The sequence below is a fragment of the Centrocercus urophasianus genome, unplaced genomic scaffold, assembly GCF_019232065.1.
Source record: "Centrocercus urophasianus isolate 14NV4802_14NV808 unplaced genomic scaffold, USGS_Curo_1.0 seq_24, whole genome shotgun sequence".
Classification (NCBI taxonomy): domain Eukaryota; kingdom Metazoa; phylum Chordata; class Aves; order Galliformes; family Phasianidae; genus Centrocercus; species Centrocercus urophasianus.
Window position 1 is genome coordinate 16,312,472 of NW_024884800.1, and position 24,902 is coordinate 16,337,373.

Genomic DNA, 24,902 nt, shown 5'->3' on the forward strand with positions numbered 1-24,902 from the left:
CGCGGCGCGAGGTCGCAGAGCGGGCTGGGCTCGCGGCGCGGGGCGACGAGGCGGTTCCACCCCCGTGAGGCGGCGCGGTGGGCGCGTCCGGAGCCGCCCGGTCGGGCGGGGCGGGCCCCTGTGGCGGGCGGGCAGCGATGGCGGCGGCCGAGGTGGCGCGGCAGGTGAGAGCGGGTCGGCCCGGGTAGGGCCGCGGGCGACGGACGGCTCGAGCGGCGGCCCTCGGGGGTTTCGGGGCTCCCGTAGGGGGAGCGGCGGTACCGCGCAGCGCCCGTCCGTACGGCTGCGGAGGGCCCTAACGCGGGGGACGCGGGAACGGTGCGGGGTTCCGCAGAGTCCGCGTGCGGAGAGCGTCCGACCGCACGTGTCTGTGTGTGTGCCTGTCTGTGTCGGTGTGTGCGTGCGGGCCAGGGGTCTCATTCCGCGGAGCTGTGCCCGCCCACCCCGCTGGGAGCCCCGGGGGGCTGTGCTGCGTCCTGTGCTGCACCGCGGTGCGGGGCTGGGGGAGCGGCGTGCGGCCGTGCGGCAGGGCAGGGCCGTGTGCCGGCATCGCCGGGGAACGCCGCTCCCGGGAGCAGCCCCGACCCGCGGCCCTTTGGCATGGGCGTCGAGGAACGGAACCAAAGGCGGTCGGAACGGCGGTTTTCGGAAGCGCTCGCGTGATGCGGTGCGCCTGAGAGCGGGCGGTGCTCGGCCCTTCGGTGGCTGGCTGGATGCGGTCCATTGCTCCCACTCTTTTGCTCTTCCTTTGTGCTCGTCCTGCTGGGCTGTTAGCAGCTGAGCGAGGGAAAGAAACGCAAAGTCTTTACCTGTGCTTGACGTTCGTGCGTTGCGTTTGTTTCACGGAGAGCGTCATCGCTGTCTGCTGGGTAATTGCAAGAGAGAATTACGGACCCGAACATGCGAGAATGAATTGGTACGAGCGTTGCTCTGCTTTGTTGTTGAATTGGAGCCAAATGCAGTCTGGGGAAGAGGATGCCACAAGGCCAACGTCAGGGGAAGGGATCCGATGCTGTTCTTGTTTAAATGCAATCTGAAAAGCTGTTGTATGGACAGGGCTGGGGACTCTCCCGGCTTTGGGATCTGCTGTTTGCCTCCTGGTGTGGGCAGCCCTGCTGCAGTGCAGGAATTCCCGGCCTGGTTCTCAGCAGAGGCAGCAGCAGCCATGCTGAGCGCTGTGGTGGGGCTTCGTGGGCGGCTATGCCTCAGGCAGGTCTCTCTGTCCTGCTCTGGAGCAACAGTGTGGGACCCCCCTGGTGCAGAAGGGTCTGGGTACTGCTCTCATGGCTGTTCATCCTGAGGGCCCTGTAAAGGTTGAGAGAACTGCAGTCTGAACCTTACGCCCTTTGTGTAAGCTGCTGTTTAATGTGAGGCACTGTTAGGCTTGGAGTACATTGTTATAGCATCTCTGCATTTCCTATATCGTTCTGGTACTTCTCTGTAGGAGTTGGGTCAGTGGTGTCTGTGGCGTGGAGGAGCCTTCAGAAAAGATGTGAAAATCCTCCAGAGATGGAGAAATGAAACAACTTATTCACAAGGCCGACCTTTAGTTTTGCTCTGAGATAGCCCTGCCTGGCAGTGCAGCAAGAGCACATGTTGCTCTTTTTGTTCTTTTAATTTAATCACACTTTGCTGCTTCCTCAGCAATAACAGCCTGTTCTCCTCGGAGGTCGTTCTGCACGTGTGGGGAAAAACACAGTTATGGGCATCTTGGGGCAGTGCTGGCACTCACACTGCCTTGCCACTGCCCGCCTTTGCCTTTGGTGCACAGCCAGGCCAGCTCAAAGCCAGGGGAGGTGCAAGAGCTCTTGGCCGTCCATCTGACACTCGGTAGGGCATGGGCAGCAGTGACACCTCCAAATCTGCTTCTAGTACACAGGCTCTTGCAATGTCCTGGCCTTGCAGGCTTTGGGCTGGGGCATCTACAGCTGTGTGTGCCACATAGCTGTGTTTCACATGGTGGCTCAGCTGCTGCAACCGAAAATCGCGTTTTGCAGCGCTCGTTTCCTGGCCTGAGACAAATGTGAAAAGCTCTGTAACTGCGTGATAAAACCACAGGTGAGGAGAAGAGGAGTGCACAGGAAATGACTCGCGGGGTAAATGCCTCCTCCGAGCCAGAGTAGTTTAACTTTGACTGTTTATTTTTCTTTTCCATCTGGATAGCGCTTATATTTAGGGCTGTGGAGAAGATTTGTTCTTAATGAGAGCCCACACAGCCACCCACGCTTCCTGGAGAGAGCAGCGTTCAGACTGCCTTCCAGCGTGCAGGTTGAGGGCTGTGTGTTACAGATACCCGTGCTGGCTTTCCATCCGCAGGAAGGATGCTGTCTGCAGGCCCTGTCCTCCTGTTTCTCCTTCAGTGGGGCAGTGCACTCCCTTCCCGGGGAGGGAACAGCCCCACACACGTTCCAGCACTGCGTTGTTTGGGTGAAAGCTGCTCAGTAAGGTCTGGAGGCATAGTGCTGGTGCTCGGTGAACATCTTGGCAGGAAGAATCGGGCTGATAGACAAAATATGGCTGTGGGGAAACACAGTTACGCATTGCAAGGCTGTAGATACGGTTAATGGCTGAAATCTGTTTGGATTTTCACATTTGGGGGAATAAAGCTGCACCAGCAAACCAGCAATCACACAAGGACTGGTGCTTTGACAGCCTGCTGGAGTAATGCACTCCCTGGAGATGTTTTTCTAGCCTGAAACACTGGTGTAGTTAGCAAAGAAAAACAGCACGCTTGTCCCTACAAACAGGTTTATTTACGTTAAAGCAGGGTTTTGAAGGAATAAATTGAGAATTATACCCCTATGAACAGTTGCCTTATGGCTGTAGTAACTCATGTGAGCTGATGATGTGCCTAAATGGCTGGAGGGGAATTTTCTACCTTTGGCTTCTGAATAGCTTGTTAAGAAAAGAGCTTTTGATCTGGAGTGAGAAACACCTTTCTGGGGGCTGCAGGAGGGGAACGTGAGACAAGCACAGATCAGCAGGGTTGTGGCACTGCCTGGCCATGCAGACTACCCCCCTTGTGCTTTCTTCAGCAGTCTCCACATCTCCTGGTGCTCATGGCCATCCTATGAATCTGAACAGGCTCGGGCTTGCAGCCTGAGGGGAGGGTACTGCTGTGTTTGGCAGCTCAAAGGCTGCATTCTGTGTTGCTGTGTGCTGCAGCAGCGAGCTGTGCAGGAGCTGTGTTTGGGCTGTTCAGATACCAGATGGAGGTACAGATTTCCTCATTGTTGCTGGCTTGTTTCTGTAATCAAAGCTGTAATGTGGATTGTAATAGGCTCATGTGAGGAGGCATCGTTAATACCTTCCTTTGCCGTGGAGATTATTTTTTTGCTTTCAGCGTAAGGTGAGACTTGAGTCTCTCAATAATTACTCAGGGAACAAACGTTTTTCCACCTCTCTTTTGACCGTCATGTTTGAGCACTGAATGCTTTGCACAGTTCAATATTGTTCTGACATGGCTACCATCTCGTATAAGGCAGATGTGGTGTTTTATGTGTGCTGTTTGGGTTTGTTTTGGAGAAGGGCAGTGTGCACAGGCAAGATTTACAGTGTCTGTAAAATCTGTGCACGGACTGTGTAGTTGGCTGCACTTGGGAGGTCTTCAGGGTGTGGAGAGAGAAGTGTATTTTGCATGAGAATGACACCAATTGTGTATTTTTCCTTGCATTTCAGGGTGAAGGCTGTCGTACTGTCCCCCTTTCTGGACACGTAGGATTTGACAGTTTGCCTGACCAGCTGGTTAATAAGTCAGTTAATCATGGGTTTTGTTTCAACATCCTGTGTGTGGGTGAGTATTTCCATCTGGGGAAGTTCTGTTGCTGAAAAGGCCTCTGCAGCTGGGTGTAGCTTACAAGTAACAGAATTAACAAAGTAGCTTTGATTTTAAACTTCCAATCCCTCTGTTCTGTCTGTTCTAAATAACATGATTTACTGGTGCCCTGGGAAATCCCTGCTGGCGTTATGGAGTATGGCTTTTTACCAAGCAGTGAACCATAGGAATAAAATGCCTAAAATCCCACGCTTTTATTATGATCTCTATTTGCCTGGTGTGATTCAATTTCATATTTCTAAAAGCAGAGAGGTACTCGTGCTGGAGAACTTTGTTCAGAGGTCTTGTGTGGTTAGATATTGAATTATTATTATAATTATTTTAACAAAATACCAGTCGTGTTCCTCTTAAAGCATTAAAAGCTGTTTTTTGGTGGTTTTTTTTTCCTTCCTTTAGGACATACTTGAATTAAAATAGTGCCTGGCCACGCTGTGGTGCTGTGATTGCCTGTGCTGCCATGTGTTACATGTCTCAGCTGGGGTCAGCCCCACACCACACAGAGGCTGCCCGTCCTGCTCTGTGAGAGATCTGGCACAGGGTGCCAACCTGGGACAGGGTCCTGTGTGCCCAGGGCAGGGTTAAGTCTGAGATGAGAGGAGTGAAGTGCAGAGAGAGCACTGCTAAATGGAGCTGAGAGGAAAACTCTCCCTGACAGGGACATTCCCGTGAGATGATAAACTTTGCTGACAAGTAGAGGTCACTGTCAAGCTGAGTCAGTAGGTGGTTTGTACTGTACAGGAAAGAGATGTGGGCTCGTGAAACTCTCGTGTCCCAGAGCTGAAGTTTGACAGTATTTCCTTTGGCACACGTGGAGCTGCTGGTTGTTTTCCTACAAGTTATAGGTGCAGCAGCGGATGGCTCCTGTGCTTAAAGGTTCCCCTGGATGTGTGGAAAGCAGTTGAACACCTCTACTTTTCTCTTTGCAGAGCAGCATTGGAATGCAGTAATTGCTTGTCCCTCTGAATAACAAAGACCTGCCAAGATCAATATGCATTAGTTATTAATGTCAATCTTTTATGAATAGTAGCAACACAGACATGGTTGAGTCTGAAATAAAGAGGAGAGTTTATTACATAGAAAAATGTAATGAACTCCCTTAAAAAAAGATTTGCAAATGTTTAGTTGACAGACACCTACTTTAAGGTGGCTTAGCAGAGCCTCTGAAACTGTGGTAACAAAGTTAAACTCTTAGAAAGAAAAACAAAAAAAAGCTCCCGGAATCCATCTGTCATTTAGACTGTTGGGTCTCACTTGTGCAGCCTGAGTTTGGGGTGAAGAACTGAAAGAACATAAAGCAAATGAGGCTTGAGGCCAACAAAACAGCAAATAAGTGAACTGATGACATAGGCTGCTGAACGTGACAGAAAGGCACTTTGGTTCTCTCCGTTTTTCAGCTGTGTGTGGTGTTTGTCAGGGGAAAAATCCAGTGACAGCTTTACTCTGCGCCATGCTGGAGCTGAGCCACTGATTCCTCCAGCTCCTGCTGGAGGAGCCAAGGAAAGCTGCAAAAATGGCTCTCAGCAGAGCGTCCAGATTAGAGCAATTTTTAGCTGTTCTCCTGCTGAAAGCTGTCTCCTCTGTCAGACAAGAGCCAAAGATAGAGCAGCTGAGCAAAGCTCTCAGAAGTTAGGGGTTGTGGATGGTTTCTCTGATATTCCTCAGCACAGCCATTTTCTTCCTGAAGCCTCTGTGCTGAAATGTTCATCCGTTAGTTCAGTACAAAGGCTGGGGAAGTCTTTGATGGTTGAGACATTCTGTGCTGGATGAGATGGTGGAAAGAGACGGGAACAACGAGCTGAGGTTTTCATTTGGTAAATTTTCTCCGTTTTGACCACATCATAGCTGTATTAGACTAGCATCACATTATAAGCAGGAGTTTCCTCCTTCCTCCCTCCCGGAATTTGCAAGGGATTTGTTCTAAGCAGCCTACTCAGTGCCATGAGAAACCACTGTTTTGCTGTAGAAATTACCTTCTCGTTTCCCAGAGGTGTGCTACAACTTTGAGGCCTCTCACAAAGAATGATTCCTGTTTTTCTCCTTCTTTCCTTTGCATACTCAGTAGCTCCCAGACTGGACCCAATGGTTTCTGGCTTATTACCTCCCAGCATTCAGTTTGTGCTGGAATTACCACCCCAGCCAGATATTTCACCATGCATTACGTTCAGCCCCACGCTGGGTCTCCAGAGGAGCTTGGAGATGTGGGAGCGTTCATCGGCTGGGAAAAGGAGGGCCGTTCACAGGTTTCCTCGTGCCATCTGCTCTCCAGCAGCAGCTCGCTGTGGGGTGGTGAGATGGAATCTTGGAGGATGCCAAGTGGTTGGTTTTGTAGTCGGTAGTGCAAGCAGCTGAGTACAGAATTCCTCCAGGTGAGGAGCCACAGGTCTGTGCAGCAGCAGCGCAGCTGGGAGGCCGCAGGGCCCTCTGTAGCTCTTCAGCATCATTTGTGGACCCGTGTTCCTGCCCCTGGCAGCCTGGCTTTGCCTCACCATTCCGCCTGTCAGATGAGAAGAACTATTTTCTGCTCTCCTTGAGAGACAGCCTTATCAGGCTGCGCTGCCTCAGGGCTCGTCCTGACAAACCTGCTACATTGGATTAGCTCCCATTTCTTCACGTGAAAGGGCTGTGCACACATAGACGTTTTCTTTAAGATGGCATTATTTGATATCTGGAGCCGTGGTTGTCAATCTGGGGAAGAGCAAATGTTGCTCTCTCTTGAAAGGACTCTGCAGGGGTTCAAACACTCCGTGCTTTTGAACAGCTGAGTGCTCTGAGGGCTCTTGTGTGCTCCTGGAGAGCGGGCTGAGGGTGACACAACTGGGGCTCTGAAGCCTGGAGGTGGAGGGGCAGCAGGCAGCTGTTTGCTGGGGGAAAGCAGGTCGAATCACCAGACCCAAAGAGGTTCAGCTTTTGCAGCAGTGGTGTTTAGCTTGCAGGGTGCTTTGGCAGCGGTGCCTCATGTCCGGGGCTTGGCTGCCCTAAAATCTGCCCCATGCTGAGAAGGCACAATGCTACTGGGTTTCAATGGCTGCCAGAGCTTTCTGGCGCAGAGTTAACAATAAAGGTCACCATTCCTACCTTGTCTGTCCTCAGCACTTCGCCAGCCTGGAGAGCAGACTGCTGCAAGGTTGCATAATGCTTAAGTACAGTTTTGGAGATCAAATCTAAGCCTGACATCAGGCAGTAATCTCCCTGCCAAGGACGTCTCTTGCTTGATTTGCATACACTGCTGCTTTTTCCATGGTAAATCTGCCTCCCTTAATCCCCATTCATCATTTCTGGTTTTTGGAGAAGATTCCAGCGCTGCTGGCTGGAGCGAGTGCAGTCGCCTTGTCCTTTTCATCAGCCCATCTGTTCCATCTGGACTCCCATCCTTCCAAGCAGCACTTGGCAGTGGTTACATCTTCTAGCCAGCAGGGAGCTGCCTCTGTTTCGGGCAGAAACTCCTGGGAGGCTCAGAAATGCTCTGTTCTGTCAGTTTGCCCTTCAGAGTAGCACTGCTCCAAGTTGCATTTCACGTGGCAGAGCACTTCATTCAGCCTGATATTGTCTCACATCATGCTCTTGGAGCCAATGCCATGGTTCCTGTGGCTGAGTTGTTCTTGGGCAGTGGGACACACAGTGCAGAGCCCTCTTTGTACACGGCTGGAATGCGCATGCTGACCTGGCTGTGGTGATGGCTGGGCGTTCTGCTTTCTATACATGGAGCTGTAGGTGTTTGGGTGGGAAACTGTTGCCTCTGCAGTCATGTCTTAGCAGTTTAGAACTTCCCCTTTCAAAAGGAAAACTTCATCTTGAATTCAAAGTCACCTTTGCTGGCCCTGTGTAGCATGCAGGAGATGGGAGTATAAAGATGTACTCTATCTTCAGCATTTGCCTCCATCTCTGCTGCACTGCTGCTGCTGAAAACCAGATGTGAAATTGGTTTAAAGTAGGCAACAATTAAGAGATGGGAGATGTATCTGAATGTGTCTGTCTTGTCCTCAGGTGGATGCTTTGCATCTTAAAGGAGGAGGGAGGCAGAAATAAGGGGCAGTTTTCGGTGTATTTTGCCTACCATTCACAGGGACCTCATGTCTTGGCTGCAGAGGGCAGTTCCCAGCCCCACTCTGTCATGCTGCACCTCTGTCATGCTGTCGGCAGCCACAGGGCTGGGTGTGGGGCTGCTGCCTGTGGGATGGAGTGCAGGGCAGGAGAGCAGCTGCCTTGTCCCCAGGAGCCCGCTGGGGATCTATGCAGCTGGCTCCCTGCTCCATCCTGCCCGCCCAGGCAGGAACCCTTGGCAGGAGCTCTGGAAATGCTGCCGCCTTCTCAAGCTGTTTAGATGTCTGTCTGGGTGTGTTTTTTTGTGGGGGTTTTTTTTTTTTACATTGCTGTTTTCCTGGAATCCCTGAGAAAGGCCTGGTGAGGTCATGCAGGCTTTCTCATGTTAACTCTTGAAATCCTTACCCAAACCACAGCAGTGCTCCATGCTTTGTGCACCCACTGGTGGAAAGTGGTACCCTTACATCCCAAATAGAGTGGGATTGCAGCAACTCACACTGCTGGTGCTGACTCTTCTGCCCCTGGGGCTGTAGACAGGTCAGTGTGAGTTTGCACCTAGCACAGTGTGGCACTGGCTGCTGGCTGGCTCCCCAGGCACCTTTGCAGATCAAGGTGTCTGTTGACTTTCTTGCTGCCTTCTGGAAACTGATATTCAGTCCAGGCAGTCAGATGGTGTGCAGTTCCCAGGGCAGTGGAGTTTTGCCCTACCCTGTGCTTCAGCCTCGGGCTGGAGAAGCCTCCTCTCGGGCCAACAGAGAGGAATTTGCCTGCTTGCAGGGGTGAGGCACAGGGATTTGGATGGAGGAGGAAGGGGAGGAGCTTCCCCTTATTGAATTGGGCATTTCATGCAACTTTGGATCTATTGCAGAGCTTGAAGCCTACGAAAACGAGCAGCTCTTTTCTTCTGAGTGAAGTAGGAAAATATTGATGGTTTTGTTGGATGCAAGACTTAGGGAAGGAGGGAAGGCTGCTTCAGTGAGACGCAGCCCCCTGGTGGGCCTGGAGCAGTGGGTGGGGTTCAGCTGCCTGCTGAAGTTACACCAAAAGCCAGAAGAGCAGCTCTGAAATCATGGTTTCCCCAAAACGCAGTGGTCCTCCCAGGGCAGCAGGGCAGCCTGCTGATAGGTGTAGTGCAAAGGCAGATCCTGCAGACTTGGAGGGCTGGCTCTGCTGTCAGTGTGGCAAGGGAGGCCGCCCTGTGGAATGAGTGCAATGGAGGTTTGTTTTGTTCTCCATGGGATGTATCTAAAACAAATTTAAGACTGGTCTCTCAGATTTGTCTGTTCACACCAGATAAGGAAACAGCTCTCTGTTGATAGATGGAATCCAAATAACAGTTCAGTGTTGCAGAGCTTTTGGAAGCAGGTTTTTGAGTGTAAGTTGCACAGCCCCTAGGTGTATGGAAATGAGATATAAGAGAAAATGCCCCTCCCCAGGCTAGAAGGCTGTCCCCCAACTCAGCAAATTGTGGGTGCAAGAAACCAACTGCACAGCTTGCTGTAGGGTAGGAACCGACTCAGTGTTTCTGTACTGAAGCAAGCTATTTTAGTGACTGCTAATTACAGAAATACTAACCTGGAGCATCTGTTTTAAGAAGAGGCCATGGGCCCCATTTCTCCCTTCCTCTCCTTGCCTACTGATGAAAGCAGCATCTTCTTCAGTGCATTATGGGTATCTGCAGGATTTGAATGATGCTTTCCCCCTTGCCTTTTCAACTCTTTCTTTTCATCTCTCTTTTCTTATGATATTAATGGCCATTAGACTGTGAAATGTAATTTGCCCAGAATACAGACCTCCCATTGTACATGCCTTTCTGCTTGCCAGACAATCCCTTTGGAGCATGAGATCTGCTTTCATCTGCTACAGTTTCACCCTTGTTAGTGTTTGAATTAACAGGGTTTACTGAAAGGGCAAGCCATGTTAATATTCAACAAAACATTTTGTCTCTCTTTTTGTCCAATAGGGGAAACTGGCCTTGGTAAGTCCACTCTCATGGACACGCTTTTCAACACCAAATTTGAAGGTGACCCAGCATCTCACTCACAGCCTGGGGTCCAGCTGAAATCCAGTACCTATGACCTGCAAGAGAGCAACGTCAACCTCAAACTGACTATTGTAAGCACAGTGGGCTTTGGGGATCAAATCAACAAAGAGGACAGGTAAGTGAAAGGCAGAGACGCTGTAGCGTGACCCAGTTCACTTGTGCAGGCTTTCCTTTTGTATCCTAGTTGGGCCAGACTATCCTCTCCTCTTTCCTTCTCACAAGTTGCCCATGTCATCTTTTGGGGATGGGACAGGGAGAAAAGAGGAGAGAGGCTGTGGTGTGTCATCACTGCTGCAGCTATCAGAGCAGCTTTTGTTACGCTGTCAGAACAATATCTGGCCCGCTGGTAGCCTTCTGCCCAAGTTCATCTGGTGGGGATTGCTGGAATGCTGCAGGGCATTTCTGTGCTCTTTGCCTTGTGCTGTACTGAATGCAAACTTGCAACCAAACATCTGGTGTGGACCAGTGACTGTTTGGTTTAATGGCCGCTTCTGGCAGGGCTCTTCCATCTCGCCTCTGGAAGCATGATGAGTAATCATTGAAATGTAATCTGGGAAGTATCTCTGGCAGCTCATGTCCCAGCAGGACCAAAGCATGGTGGTGAAGGAGTGTGTAATTCCACCAGGTCCTCTCTAATGTCCATCTTCACAGAGGCATTGTGGTGGAGTTTGCTTTGTTGTGGGTCTGTTGGATTCTCATTTTAGTTTTAAGATGCACTGATGTTCTTTGCATTGCAAGTCTGACAAGCTCTGTATTTCAGATGGACTTGGAAAGGAAGTTGCAGGGTTTTTCTGCCTTAGAACACAGGGCAATGGTAGTAGTAAATGGAGATGCATCTTTCACCTGTAGGAATTGGGACTGTGAGAACAGCAAGCCATTCATTCCCTGGGTGCAAGCGAGAGTTGCACACTGCTGCCAATGAGTCTGCTTTACCCTTCCTTTGAAAAGCATCTCTCCCTCTCACATTTTGAAGTATGAGGCCACTTTCTCTGGAGGAAATTAGTCTGTAGTAACCCACAGCCTCTGTAGCCCCTGTTAGTAGTGTTTCTCCTCTCTGCTGAATTGTCAAACAGGCTGATGGAGTCTGATGCAAGACCACATCTTCTTGTCAGTTTTTCATTTATATTTCATATGGGTGAGGAGGAGGGGAGCAGCAGCTCTTTTTTAAAAAGCTGGCAATGGAGCAGGGCTGGTTAACCTCTGTGAGATGTAAAAATCTTTTTCCTTTCGTCAAAGCTACAAGCCCATTGTTGAGTTCATCGATGCTCAGTTTGAAGCCTACTTGCAAGAAGAACTGAAGATAAAGAGGGTCTTGCATAATTACCATGACACCCGGATCCACGCTTGCTTGTACTTCATTGCTCCGACAGGCCACTCACTGAAATCCTTGGACCTGGTAACAATGAAGAAGCTTGACAGCAAGGTAGGCAATTTTAACTGTTACTGTGCAGGTCACCATGTACGTGATGGAAATGCTGCTGCTTTTCCAGGGCTTGTCTCTCCACCTGCATAGCCCTTATGCTATGGCCCAGTTGGCAGATGAATCCGTTAGACTTACTGAGTGCTTTTAAGTTTTTGTAAGTTGTACTACAGACTTGGAAAAATTACCTGGAGCCAACCTTAGGACTTACCTCTCTGTTTCTCTCTAGGTCAACATTATTCCTATAATTGCCAAATCTGATGCCATTTCCAAAAGTGAGCTGACCAAGTTTAAAATCAAGATCACAAGTGAACTGGTCAGTAACGGGGTTCAGATCTACCAGTTCCCAACAGATGATGAATCAGTGGCAGAGATAAATGGAACAATGAATGTAAGTGACTCTGCTTCCTGCTCTCCCAGAACAGGTCTGTCACTGTAGGGGTGGTGGCCTATATTGGAATGTTCCTTAATTCCACTTTCCCTTTTATTTTGTCTCCTAAGAACAGAGGATCATGTTTTTGTAGTGTCATCCTATGCTAGCAGAGCCTTGAGGAAGGCTACTGGCTCTCTGGCAGGCTTTTCTAGTCAGAAAGCAGATGGAGTTTAACCCCTTCTTTGTCTTAATGCATAAGTGTTGAGGTTCGTGCAGGGAATTGGACAGATGGTGAAGTCTGGCCATGCTGGGCATGGCCAGTCCTGTGTTGTGAATAATCAGATGAATATTATCTGTCTGCAGCAGTGAGCAGACTGTCTGTAGTCTCTGTTCTATGCTCTGCATTTTTCACACCAAACAGCCTTGTTATCCTTGATGGGTGTTTCCTCTCCCAGTGGCCTCTCTCTTTTCCAAATGTCTGCTTTTGGTCACTCTCAGAGTAGGAAGAGAAAACATATATGATGCTGTTGTAGGCATTCTGGGTTGTATCAACTGATGCACAGAGAGATCAGCTCTTTAAATCCTCTGTTAAACTGATGCAAATCATGATCACCAGGTGTTACAGTTGAAAAGATTGATGCAGTGGAAGGGCAACATAGGACTGTAACAGCAAAGGGACCAGCATGGATAGGATGGTATTTCAAAGGGAAAGTAAAGGTGCTCACCCATCTCTGAAGATCTGGGCTTGCAGGAAAGACTCCACAGTGGGGGGATCTCCAACCAGAGATCCTTCCCCCGTGGCAGTCAGCCCTTAAATAGGGTCTAAGAGGGGTGCAGCCAGGCTCCATCCCTTTCTGTCACACAGCTGAATTGCTTTCTCCTGTGCTCCCAGGGCTGACCCAGTCCTTTCCCCAGGTGATCAATCAGTGGTTCTGGCCGTGATCATACACCAGATTTATGGGGACGAGACAGGCTAGAACCTGAATGAAGTCAGGGCTCTTTTGCAGACCTGCAAAACGTTTATATATAGATACTAATTTTACAGAAAACAAATCTACCCATGTTACAGGTCAGGAGATGTGTTTGTGGAGGGACTGAGACCAGTAAAAGAGCTAGAATGGGATGTGTGAGGTCTGTAACTTAAACTGCCAGTTTTAATCACGCTTGAAATTGAACAGCAGACTTCAATTTTTGTCAGCTGCCCTCACCTTTGTGTTTGTGCTTTTCTACAGAAAGCTTCATTGTCTTTGTCTGTTACAGATTAATGTCTTTGAAAGGTTATAAATGCTCAAGTCGTGCTTCTTGATGAGCAGCAAACATTCTACATCAGCTACCTCTTCTTTTTTTTCTTTTTTTTTAATGCAGGGAAAGTTGAGACTGATCTCTTGATTAGTTAATGTTTTGCTTATGACCTGCTTTGATTATCTTTGCTATGACAAGTAAAATTAGGTTTTAAAATATGCAAACTCATTACTTAATATGCATTCTAGGTTATTATACTGATGCATAAGGAATTCTCTTCAGAGTATTTTGCGTTCAGAGTTGACTTACTAAACAAAGAGGAAACAGCCTGATGTGACAGAAATTAAGATACAAAATCTGTGCCATTCTGATCAGAAGAAGTATTTAGCCAGGAACAGAGGTGTCAAGTGCAGTATTTAGACACCAGTCGGATTAAACAAATCTTCAGAACAAGATGCTTGATTTTGCTTGAAATCAATTTGGTCTTTTTGAGAATCTCACTGTGTGTATGTTTACAAGAGATGTAGAGAGCACTTGAAAATACTCTCCAAAATGCTTTGGATCTCCTCCCATCCAGGTTTTATTCTTAAATCATAATACAAAAAGCAATCTCTGCTATTCTTTCAGCTCCCAGCTGGCTTTTCCATTTTGAATGAATTCATTTAATTACTGCAGAATATATTCTCCCTACACCTGGTAGTTAAATGAAGCCATGTGCAACTATATGAGCTGTCTGCTCCACATGGTGGGAGCTGGAACTTACTTTTAGAAAAGGAAATCACCAGCACTTTCTGCCTAGCAAAAACAGCAGCTGAACAGTTGGTACTGATAGGTGAACCCCTAGCAGAATAGGCCTAGCTCTGTGCTGACACTCATCCTTCCATATGCTGGCATGTCAACACGATTGTAAAAGTAACTGTGTGAAGGGTGCCTCAGGAGGCTGTGGTGCTCAGGGCCTCCTCACAGCCCAGAACAGCCCCTCCAGACTGACCACTAAGCCCCACTTGTACTGCTGTGTCCCTCGTGAGAGAGTTGTGAGGCCAGGCAATAAAAGCTGAAGAGCCCATCTTTGAGAGTGCTTGCAGGCAGCGTTGCTATTTGGCTGTATGAGTCACACTCTGAAAGTAGAAAACACCCTGAAATCTTTTTCTTGTCCTGTTACTCACTTCTCCGTTATTTCAGATCACCTCTGAAATTAAAACTTCTCTACTTACTTCTGTAAACAATCTGGGGTCACTGATCTTCCATACATTGGTAACCTGAGGCACTTTTAATTGCCCAGAACCAAACACAGTTTAAAGGCTCCAGCTAACAAATGTCTCTGCACAGAACTCAGCAGAAGGGTTGAGTGCATGGAGCTGGCAGCTTTATTTTTAAGTACTGAAACCTTGCAGTCGACTTCTCTGCAGCTTGGAGGAAGGCTGTATGGTTCCCAGGAGCAGGCAGAGGTGGGGAGAGACCTCACGTATTGCACAACAGACAAATGCAGCAAAGATAGCAGAGATGGGGTTTTCTTGCCTGAGTTTGGGGAATGAGGGGTGAGCTCTGCTGAGGTGCTGGGAGCAGTTCTATTCCAACCTGGCTGAATTTGTACTGGGAAATTCTCTTAACCTCTCTACAGAACGGGAGAAGAACCTTTACACAGAAGTGACTATTCTGTGTTTCTGGGTCACAACAAGCAAATTCCTCCTTGTATCTAAGCATCAGGTACTGGAAACAACTGTCTCTTATGGAGTGTGGCCTGGCTTAAAGAGAGTAGCGAGACACAGTCGAGTTAGTGGTACCAGCTGTGCTCTGCTCTCTTCAGTGTCCCTTCTTGTGACTATGATCCCTCGATTCAGCCTCCTTTGCCCTCTTGCTGTACAGCCATCAGTATCACAAGGACTTTATAAGCCATCAACATGCCTTTGGATTTTTCAGAACCTGAGAAAAGATGCCGTTTTGATAAAGGAGCAGTGAGGGTGAGCCCCAGCACATGCTATGGGCAGCACCAGCTGGTATCAGTACTGGGTAGGCTCACTGCAGCTCAGCAAATGTAGGGTCCTTCCCAGCTCAGCCAGCAGCAGACCTCAACAGCAGACCTGAACAGTGGATGCAGAAGCTGATAAAGTGCAGGGACGAAGCAAGCAGGGAGAAAACCTGTTAATCTGGGTAGAAGGAGAGACTTCAGTTTTCTGATCGGATAGAGCAAGTTATCTTGTGTTCTGGTATGAGCCGAGGGAGTGGGAGGGGGATAAAAAAAAAAAGGCTTGTTTATTGCTTCTGTGCTTGTGCAGATGTTCTCCTCAGCCACCGCAAGCCCCTGGGACAGCGCCGCAGGCAGAGCCACACAGCGTTGTGTTCCAGCTGTCACTCTGATGCTAGTTTTGCACTGGCTCATCTCACCTGAGAAACCCTGTGGCTGGGAGGATCAGCCAGGTAGAGGACATAGAGTGGTAGCACTAACAAGATTTCCACAAAGGACCTTCCCTTCTCCCCCTTGTCTTGGGCTAGCAGCCAGTGATTAGACTCCCCAAGATTAGCGTGTGTGTAATGAGTGTCTTGCACAGTGTCTGTGGTAATCTCTGCGTGCTATCCAGTCAACCAGAGCTGAGAGGCACTAACAAAGGTTGTATTAAATGTGTTCCAGGCCCACTTGCCGTTTGCAGTGATTGGGAGCACGGAGGAGTTGAAAATAGGAAACAAAATGATGAAAGCTCGTCAGTACCCTTGGGGCACAGTGCAGGGTGAGTCAAGACGTGAAAGTTTCGTGACATAAATGGTGACATTTCCACCAGGAGGCAGTGGACTCGCTCTTGTAAGAGGAGCAGGGGCCTGCTGGACTTTAATTTCTCTTGGAGGTTATCCTTTGTGTCCTTGTAATAGTAAATCCTTGCATCAGGACAATAGCAGCAGTGTCCTCTGTTCAGAAGGGCTGTTAAATCTATTGGGGGAGTGGCCCAGCGGGGAATGTGAGAAGAGAACTTTGTTTCTACCCCTTTCTTACCTTTATTGTCTTCTTACAGTGGAGAACGAAGCTCACTGTGATTTTGTGAAGCTGCGGGAGATGCTGATCCGTGTGAACATGGAAGACCTTCGTGAGCAGACCCACACACGGCACTACGAGCTGTACCGGAGGTGTAAACTGGAAGAGATGGGTTTCAAGGACACTGATCCAGACAGCAAGCCCTTCAGGTGGGACCCCTGGAGTAGGAAGGAGAGCTTGAGGGAGGAAGCATCGCTGGATGCACTGAGTGTTTGTGTGTGTCCTCGGGAGAGCATATAAGGAACCAATGTGGCAAGAAAACCTGCCAGGTCAGATAAATCTAGACTTCAGCAAAGGTGTCGGCTGAGGGGGAGAAGGTGAAAGCACAGAGAGCACGTGCAGGACTGACTGAAATGGCACACGTAACAGTGTCAGTGCTGCAGGGATACTGAGGTGCCCATCTGAACGAGTGTTTGTTGCCAGCTGGTCTCTCTGAATTGCCCAACATTCAGCATATAGGGAAAGTACAATAGCTTACATACCTCGGAAATGACTGGATAAAGTGACTTTGAGCATACATGGGTGGGTGGTAGGAAAGCAGTATTCATGGTGAAAGCCTGATTTGAGAGACTTGGGGAAAGTAGAGTTTGTCTTCAGTTGTATCACGGGGCTTTTCTTCTTTCTCTTTAGCTTACAAGAAACTTATGAGGCCAAAAGAAATGAGTTTCTGGGGGAACTGCAAAAAAAGGAAGAGGCAATGAGGCAAATGTTTGTCCAGAGGGTCAAGGAAAAAGAAGCAGAGCTGAAGGAAGCTGAAAAAGAGGTGAGCAGTACAGTACTTGTCTCTTTGTGGTTATGCGTGATATACTTCCAAGTAGGCAGCTGCTGCCACACACACTTCCTGCAGTGTGGTTTAAGTTTAGTTTATTAAAGTTAGTTTATTAAGAACTAACAAACAAACAAACAAAAACAACTAAAGTTTAATGTGGTACATTAATGTACTTGTCCTGTAAGGTTGCCTTGTACAGCTTAGTGTGCCATGAAAGTGCCATATACTTTGATTCTGACTGACAGCTTTGGCATGCCAAAATTCAAGGAGAGAAACGGAACCCCTGATACAAGCTTGTAATATAAAAATTATACCCATACAACTTTCCTAGAGCTGGGGAGGGGCATGAAAACCCACTACTGCATTTTAAAAGAAATAAGGCCAACAACTCTGTTAAGAAAATGAAGTGGATTGATTATTAATTTATTTGTTAGTGATTATGCTCTCCCAGTCCTCTGTTGTTAGTCTGTGCACTGGTTCCTCACTACAGTAGTGCTTGTTGTGCAGGATGCTTTGGAAGAAGACTTTTCCTGCCCTTTGTCTATGCATTGTTGGTCAGGGTGCAAGAAACAATGTAAAGTCCAACAGGGATTTGTGGGCTGAGATGTCATGAGAATCCTCTGCCTTTCTTCTGTGAACAGAGTGGCTGGTAGAGTTCACCTCTCTCTTTTCTCTCTAGCTCCATGAAAAGTTTGATCGTCTGAAGAAGTTACATCAGGATGAAAAAAAGAAGCTGGAGGATAAGAAGAAATCTTTGGATGATGAAGTTAATGCATTTAAACAGAGGAAGACAGCAGCTGAATTGCTCCAATCTCAGGCTCAGCAGGCTGGAGGATCACAAACTCTTAAGAGAGATAAGGAAAGAAAAAAGTAAGTTGTTAACCTGATGCTATTTGCTGCTCTTTTAATATTTTCTGGGTATTTGTATCTCTTTCCCAACCTAGCCAGTCCTTATCAGGGGAAGGTCTGCAGACAGATACAATCCCTAGTAAGTCTGAGTGGTAGCTGGATGTATTTTAGCTCCACGTGTCATCCTCAGGAGCAGGGAGCACAGTACCAGCCTCCCTTACTGGTTGCTGACAGCATGGAAGAGAATGAACTTGGTTCAATTTGCTGGGATTCCCTGCCCTTCCTTTGGTCTGTCAGTGTCTCTAAGGAAGTAGGAGGTTAGGGTGTGGTTAGCAGGAGTATCCTGCTACCCTAGAGAGGAGTGTGTCCTATTTTAGGGTGTTGAATAGATTTAGAAAAAGCTTTGGAAATTGTTCAGGGGAACATAATAGTATTGAATTCTTGAATCTGCAAAGAGTAAGTCTCTGAAAGCAGTAGTAGTCTCTACAGCCTTATACCAAAATTTGACCTTCCCAGAAGCAGTGAGAGATAATGCACAGGTTTAGAAGGGTTCCCCATGCAAGGGAATGGCGTGACAGGATCTGCAGCCCCTTGTCAGTGTCTCATGCTCTGGGATATCTTAATGTTCTGTGGTTCCTCAATAGCAACCCAGCTGTGCAGCTGATTTACCTAGCAATGAGAAGTGGTACATAATGTGAAACGGAGGGCTGTCCCACTTTAGCACGTGTACAAAGAGCAGCGTGCAGATAGAAGAGTGTCTGTTTTTTATACCATTGTTGTGTCATCCCCTCTCTGCACATTCGTGAAGCAAATCCATAGTAGATCCTGCCTGTACAAGGCAGTTTTAGTACATGGGGAACTGCTGTTAATATAAAGAATATGGCACATGCCCAGATAGCTGAGAGGACTGCTTGTCAGGAAAAATAACCCTTAACTGTTATACTTGGAATCAAGTGAGACAGGAGAGGAAAGACCCAACAACCAGAATCAGATCCTGTTTTAGTCATTTTAGTTTTGAGCTGGAACTGCTACAGTGTCAACATTCTTTTGCAATGAGCAATTAGTGCTCCTGCCCTTTTCTCACTTGTCCATTCCTTTTTCCAGTGCATATTTTGATTTGCCTTTTTGAATTACCTTCAGGGGTTTTTAATGTGCTTTTGTACTGAGGAGCCTGAGACTAACTGGGCCAGACTTTTCTCCCCAGCCTTTGGGAGGAGTACACAGCTGTGTTTTTTTCATGCTTACAGCTCTCAGATGTCTGCATGCTGAGGACTGCAGACTTCTGAGCTGAGATTAGTCCAGGTCAGGAATGCCCAGAAGGGAGATGACATGCCCTGTACTTTGAGCACTCAGTAGCTGTGGTCCAAGTCACATACTTGTTCCTAGAAGCAGTTCTGGTCTCAGAAGCACTCCTGACATGAAACATACTCCTATGAAAATGCACTGGTACCGTCCTTGTTGATTAATGCTGGGGCAGGGTGAACTCTGTGCAAGTGGTAGATCAGTGCTTGATTCAGGCTTGGGAAGAAATTAGGTTGTCTCTCCCTCCTCCTGGAAAGCAACAGTGTTAAAAATGGCAGAGCTTTCTTCACTCTAACCTCTCCAGTTGCCCTTAATGATTCATTTTTGTGTTTAGATCATGAATCTCTATAACAATCCATGAATTTCACAAGCCAGTAGCTTAACTGTGTCTTGTTCAATAGTGGCTGGCAGTACAGTAGTCTTTTTCTTTCACAGATTACTCTTTTTGACCAAAGCTCAGTAGTTTGCACTAATCATGGCTTGGTTTCTTTTTATTATTTTTACATCATCATCATCATTAGCTCTTACATGTATGCTGTTTTACAGTTAACTGCTGTTTGGCTGCATGGTGCATGAGGCACGTTGTCCTGGTAAGCGTCATTAACATATATAGACCTCACAGTGGGATCAGTTACAGTTCCTGAAAAAGCAGACCCTATGCAACTCCAGAAGCCTCTAAGTGTTATCATCTCTGTCTTATTCTGCTTTCACCTTTACTGTACGGGCTTTTCACTCTGTTTCTATAGAAAGCTGTAGAGCAAGGATGCCATGAAGCGTGTCTTCAAAAATGTGGCAGAGTGAAATGCGGATGGAATCAATATCTGGACATTAAATGTGGAAAGATAAGGATTAGGCCCTCTTCCTTATAAATGTTTCCAGCAGTTTGCTGTCTCTATCTTTCTGACTCCCTCAGAAATAAATGAGATTCTTAATCACATAGGCCATGTCGATACTATGGCAACAATTGCTATGGAGATATGATGATGGAGCCCAGCTAGCCTGCAGATCTCTTTCCTTCCTTCTCCTTCCTTTGCTCCCACCCCTTCAAGTCACAGGGTTAGCTTGGTTACAGTGCAGGATACAAACTAGTTTCTATTTCCTCCACTCCCAACAGATGGTAGAGTCTGCCCAAACTAGAGTTTTCATTTATCCTAAAGCACCAGAGAAAGAGTGTGTGAGTATTGTCGATGGACTGTAGTTGATTTTCTAAAATCATGAGAGATGTGGAGTGTTCAGCAGATAACGGAAAGCTCTGAATATATTCTAAGACACTTTATGACATTTTCAATGCTCCAGCGGGCTGCCCTGTGGATAGATATTCACTTGTAGCAGGCGCATGTCTGGGAGTCATGCCAAGTGTGTGTGGTTTGGGTAAGGCTAGTGGAAGGAGAGGGCTGTGCTCAAGCTGTGGCCAGAAAGCCTGCCAGAGCGCTTTGCCTCCAATTGAGGCCAGCATCTGAGTCTCTGATGAGTTTTGCCAGGGCACAGAGGGTTCCCACTGAAGCAGAGCTCTGTCAGCAGTGTCCTGCTGTGAGTCTGTCCAGAGTGTCTTTGTTTCCACATTAGTAGGGATATGAAATGACTAGATAGTCATTGGCAGGTTTGTCGAACAGAGAAGGGTGTCTGAAAGGGTTTACAAACGTAGCCATAAATAAGCATCTGCAGTGGGAAGTGCAAAGTGAAGGCTAATTTAAACAAAGATGTCTAAGAAATGCACCTGCCTGGCAGGAAAGCATCATTATTAGCTAAACTGCTAATGACAGTGGGTTACTTACAGCTGTGCTGAGTGTTTTTAAATGAGCCTTTTTAATTTGCTGTTGATTCTCTGGTGAGAGGAGAGGGAAAGCTTTTAAGGGAATGTCTTGCTTCTTGACAGAGCAACAGTATCTATTACCCAGTATGAGGACAACAGCATCCCCAGCCTGAACACAGGCTTCCCTGAGGTGGGATATGTTGGAGCAGCAGCATTTAATTATAAAACATCCTGACAACTCAGCTTCTAGGCCAGCTTTCCCTGCACACAAACCTAGGATTTACGTTTTCTATCAGACAGAATCCTAACTATCTTGTGGTCTGCCCTCAAGTGGGGAACAGCTGATTACCCAATTCCATACCTCTTGTGTCCACCAAGAGAAGTTGAAAAGCAAGTTGTACGTTATGCTGTCAGTGAGAGGTGTTTGAGTTTAATTTCAGTGGGGCAGAAGAGCTTCAGAAGGGTCCTGCACTGCTGTCGTCTTGAGCAGTCTGGTAGAATGAATGTCTCTGCTGCCAGCATAACTGTAATACAATGAAAAGACCAATTCTGTTCCTTCCAGGGTCTGAATGTGGATAAATAAACTCAAAGAACATCAGTGTTCATTCTGGTGCTAAGTATGAAGGCACAGCTAAAGTGCAGTTGAGAGTGAACATTACTGATTCCTGTTGGGATTGGATTGCTTTTGGAAGCCTGTGTAACTGTACACTGTTGTGTGTTAGGCTTGGAATCAAATAAAGATCTTTGTTTCCACTATACAAACACAGACAGTGCCTTTTTCAATGGGCATTTGTCCTAGTTGAATTAAATATGTATACATGATACTTTTTCAGAATTCAGAATAATACTCTCAATATTGATCCATACAGTATTGCAGGCCCCAGTGTTTTGCAAGGGTATAAATAAGTCACCATTGAGGAGTTCTGTAGCTTGCAAAAACTGTGAAAGGATTGTTTTAGAGAAGCAATGTGGTTCATCCCACTGCTGAGTGTGTGTGTGTGTCTGCATAAAGCATGTTTTGTAGTCAAATTAAACTTTATTAACACATAGCAACATTTCCTGTTTGTGTGTGTGTGTTAGGAAGCATATTTGTGTTTTTTTGTTGTTGTTGGTGGGTTTTTTTTTTCATTAATCCATAAAACCATTAATCTGCCTTTTTCTTTCATTTTCAGTTCGGGTTTCCTGTAGAACCTTTCCCTTCGCACCAGAAGCGAATGCCCCCACATTCGGTTAACACGCAGCCATGCCATTGTGCCTGTTTGCTCACCTTCTCTCATTGCTCCCTTCCTGTGCTCACCAGTCTGTTCTAAGCCACAGTCCGCACCCTTGGCTGTTCTGGGTTACAGTTGTTTCTGTGAAGAACTCAGCAACAGCCTCTGTGGAACTGGCGAGAGATGCTTGTGGCTGATAACTCCCCCTCTGGTCCATAGCAGCTGCCAGGCGCTTGTAGCATCACCACTTCTCAGTTAGCAGCTTTTTGTCTCTCCCCTGTGTTTTGTGCGAGGCTGCATGGTGGCAGCAGCTGCTCAGCCGCGTGCTTTTCGTGCCACCAGGGGTCGACTGCAAACGCAACGCGGTGCGGTGGTGTCCAGAGATGGGCTGCCCTCTCACCTTTTTAGTTTGCAGTAGCTAACCTGTCATTGCCCTGCTGCGCTGTCCTGTGCAAATCAAATCATCTTAAAGGACTTTTTGCCAAACTTTACGTCCTCGCAGGCGTGACGGCCTGAATCCAATCCTCAGTTCCCAAGCCTGGGGGATTTTTCAGACTTGGATCCATGGTTTGCAACTAAGTGTTCTCTGAATGCTGCAGGGGTCACGAAGGATCTCCTGCCTTGTCTTCTTCTCAGTGTGCTGGGCTGGATGCACATCCTGGATCCAATCTCAGGGAAAGCTGGTCACCTTGCTGCACACACCAGTGCCTGTGAAGAAAGATGATGACGTTTCTTTGCCTTTCTTCTCAGTGATTCCAAAAATTTTTCAGCTTAATGCAAAAAGTATCACCTTTAATTTTTTTTATTTTTTTACATCTGTTTAGAAGAGTGCACATGTTGACAAGTTGCTTCTTATATTTTCTGCTCAACAAAAGCCTTGTTCTAATGCAAGATTTGCACTAAAAGAGAAGGTGTTTGCTCTTTGGGGCCAGGAGTTCACCCAGTGGCCGAGTGCAGCTACAGTTTGCCTGCAGGTGTCTTTGCTGTGTATTTCTGGATGAGTTGTTTGTTTGTTTTTTAAATAAAGCCTTCATCAGACAGTGAATTCTGGTTAACATTTACTTCTTTTTTTTTTCTTTTTTTTTGTTTTCTTTGCCCTTCTTTTACAGTAACCCATGGCTCTGTACTGAGTAATTATCCCTGAATACAATGGGCTGGAATGGACCTTCATTTACTTGTTAAATCACAGGGTCTAATAAAACGTGACAGCATTTCAGCTGTAACCTTTCCATGGTGTTACTCTTGCTCTCTGCTATACTCTTGTTATGAACTTGTCTTACTATGTACTGGTGGTTATTGCTTTATTAAATAATATAAAATGAGTCCTAACGAGTTTGGGACACTGCAGCTTTAATTTCTCTCTCTCTTTTTTTTAATCCATACAGTTAATAGCCTCCCCCTTTCTCTCAGTCCCTCTCTATCCAGAAAACGTAAAAATAAGTTCTGTGAGTTGAGTTATTTTTGCTGGCAAAATAACAACACGGTTTAAGTGTATTTATTGGTGACGTTAAGATGATACCACCACCTTAGTTTGATTATCAAATAGTCAAGAGATTAAAAAGTTTTCTTCATACTTGGGGCCATTTTCATGACATCATTTATCCTTTACTATTTTTATTTCTGGATAATGCTATGTAAAGACTGGCATTTAATGGGCGTTTCCATTTCAGTCTTGCTACTTGTGTCCCTGATCCTCCAGCTGCACTGTGTGCAGGCAGGGGGAATCCACACGTCCTGAAACATCAGGGTGTGTGCTGTTGGAACTGCAACAAAAACCCTCCAAGCCCAGAGGTTTTTGAAAGATAAGCAGGTGTCAGAGCTAGCCAGGATAGGTAATGCAAGCCACTGCTGAGGATTTTTCTAGGAAGGTGTTGGTTGGGATGGTACTAAAACCTCACAGGCTTCATTTTGTGTTAGCAGGCTGGCTGCTCATGCTAACAGGCTGCAGCCCGGCCTTTGGCTTTGGGGCAATCAAGGCAGCTAGAACTCTTGATTGCAGTGTGTTGTCTCAGTTTTGCTATGAATACAGTTTTATTTCCTGTACAACTCATGTTGTTTTTTTTTTTCTTTTAAAGCAAGTTAAACTAGTTTGAGTGGTTTGCTTCATTCTTTACTATTGAGTGCCCCCTTCCAAAACCAGTCAGAGGTTTCAAGATTATCTTTTAAAAGAAGCATTTAATGCAGGTTTTTTTTCTTTAACCCATACTGCAAGTTGCTGGTTGTTCTTCCTGACCATTTGCCTTATTAGAATGCAATTAAAAGTATTTTAAAAGAAAAAAAGTGTTTTACTTGTGTGATTTCCATGAAGGTGCCATGAGATACATGACCTCACAGAAGGAGGTTCCGCCTCTCCTGTCAGCTGTTTTCATGTTGCATCTCTTTTCTCTGCTTTTTGAATGTCTTTCTCTTTTTTGCTAATCTTCTGTTGTTTTTTTTTTTCTCTTTTTTCCCCTTTCTCTCTCTGTAGCTTTTTTTAATCTGTCTTCGCCAGCTGCACGGGGTCTGAGGGAGAAGATTGCCACTTCTAGAAGAGGTTAGGGGTCCTCTGGCTGGGGCGGGGGGGACAAATTTCAGTGTTAGTGTCGGGGTAAGAAGCTCTGTACTGACTTGCATGGTATCTAAATGAGGTGTCCTGTGATCTGTGTGACAGGATAGCGGGGGGCTGGTGGGTTACCCGCGGGTTTGGAGAACACAGATGTGATGTTTGGACTAATGATGTAGCTAATACATTTTCAAATACTGTTAGGAGCTTTTTTTTTTTCTTCCTAATTATGTCTTTAATAATATAAATGTTGCGGGCTTCCACGGGGCTTGGAGCTGGGGGGTGTTTTCAATCCGCTGTCGTTGGGTCGGTTTGGGGAACTGTGCAAATCTAAGGGAAGGTGAAACACGGTGCAACGTGAGATGGTGGCAGCAACAAAGTATTTAATTTTAACAGAGAAATAAAGTCACAGCTGTGTGTTTTCACTGGTGTCCGTGCCCTTTCTGCCCAGCAGCCTTGCTCCCACGTGGGCGGTGGGGTTATCTCACAGCACCGC

At 46.9% G+C, this 24,902-nt stretch overlaps 1 protein-coding gene across 4 annotated transcripts; it reads left to right on the forward strand.

Annotated features, from left to right (window-relative positions):
• The first annotated feature begins 116 nt into the window (after window positions 1-116).
• On the forward strand, window positions 117-24,831 carry SEPTIN6 (septin 6). Of its 4 annotated transcripts, XM_042825084.1 has the most exons (11): window positions 117-164; window positions 3,679-3,793; window positions 9,840-10,035; window positions 11,157-11,343; window positions 11,570-11,731; window positions 15,585-15,681; window positions 15,961-16,129; window positions 16,611-16,743; window positions 17,429-17,619; window positions 19,447-19,490; window positions 21,826-23,218. In XM_042825084.1, exons 1-10 carry the CDS (start codon window positions 138-140, stop codon window positions 19,448-19,450), a joined length of 1,281 nt encoding a protein of 426 aa, XP_042681018.1. In that variant the 5' UTR covers window positions 117-137; the 3' UTR covers window positions 19,451-19,490; window positions 21,826-23,218. The 4 variants fall into 4 exon arrangements, with proteins under 4 accessions (XP_042681018.1, XP_042681016.1, XP_042681015.1 ...); XM_042825082.1 differs by lacking the exons at window positions 19,447-19,490; window positions 21,826-23,218 and adding an exon at window positions 24,332-24,831; XM_042825081.1 differs by lacking the exon at window positions 19,447-19,490.
• The last annotated feature ends 71 nt before the right edge of the window (window positions 24,832-24,902 follow it).

Bases quoted from the DNA above. Each gene is read 5' to 3' on its own strand.
- SEPTIN6 (XM_042825080.1), top strand. From the start codon at position 138: ATGGCGGCGGCCGAGGTGGCGCGGCAG. The intron at 15,682-15,960 runs GTGAGTCAAGAC...GTCTTCTTACAG, and splicing joins CCCTTGGGGCACAGTGCAGG to TGGAGAACGAAGCTCACTGT. The intron at 16,130-16,610 runs GTGGGACCCCTG...CTTTCTCTTTAG, and splicing joins CCAGACAGCAAGCCCTTCAG to CTTACAAGAAACTTATGAGG.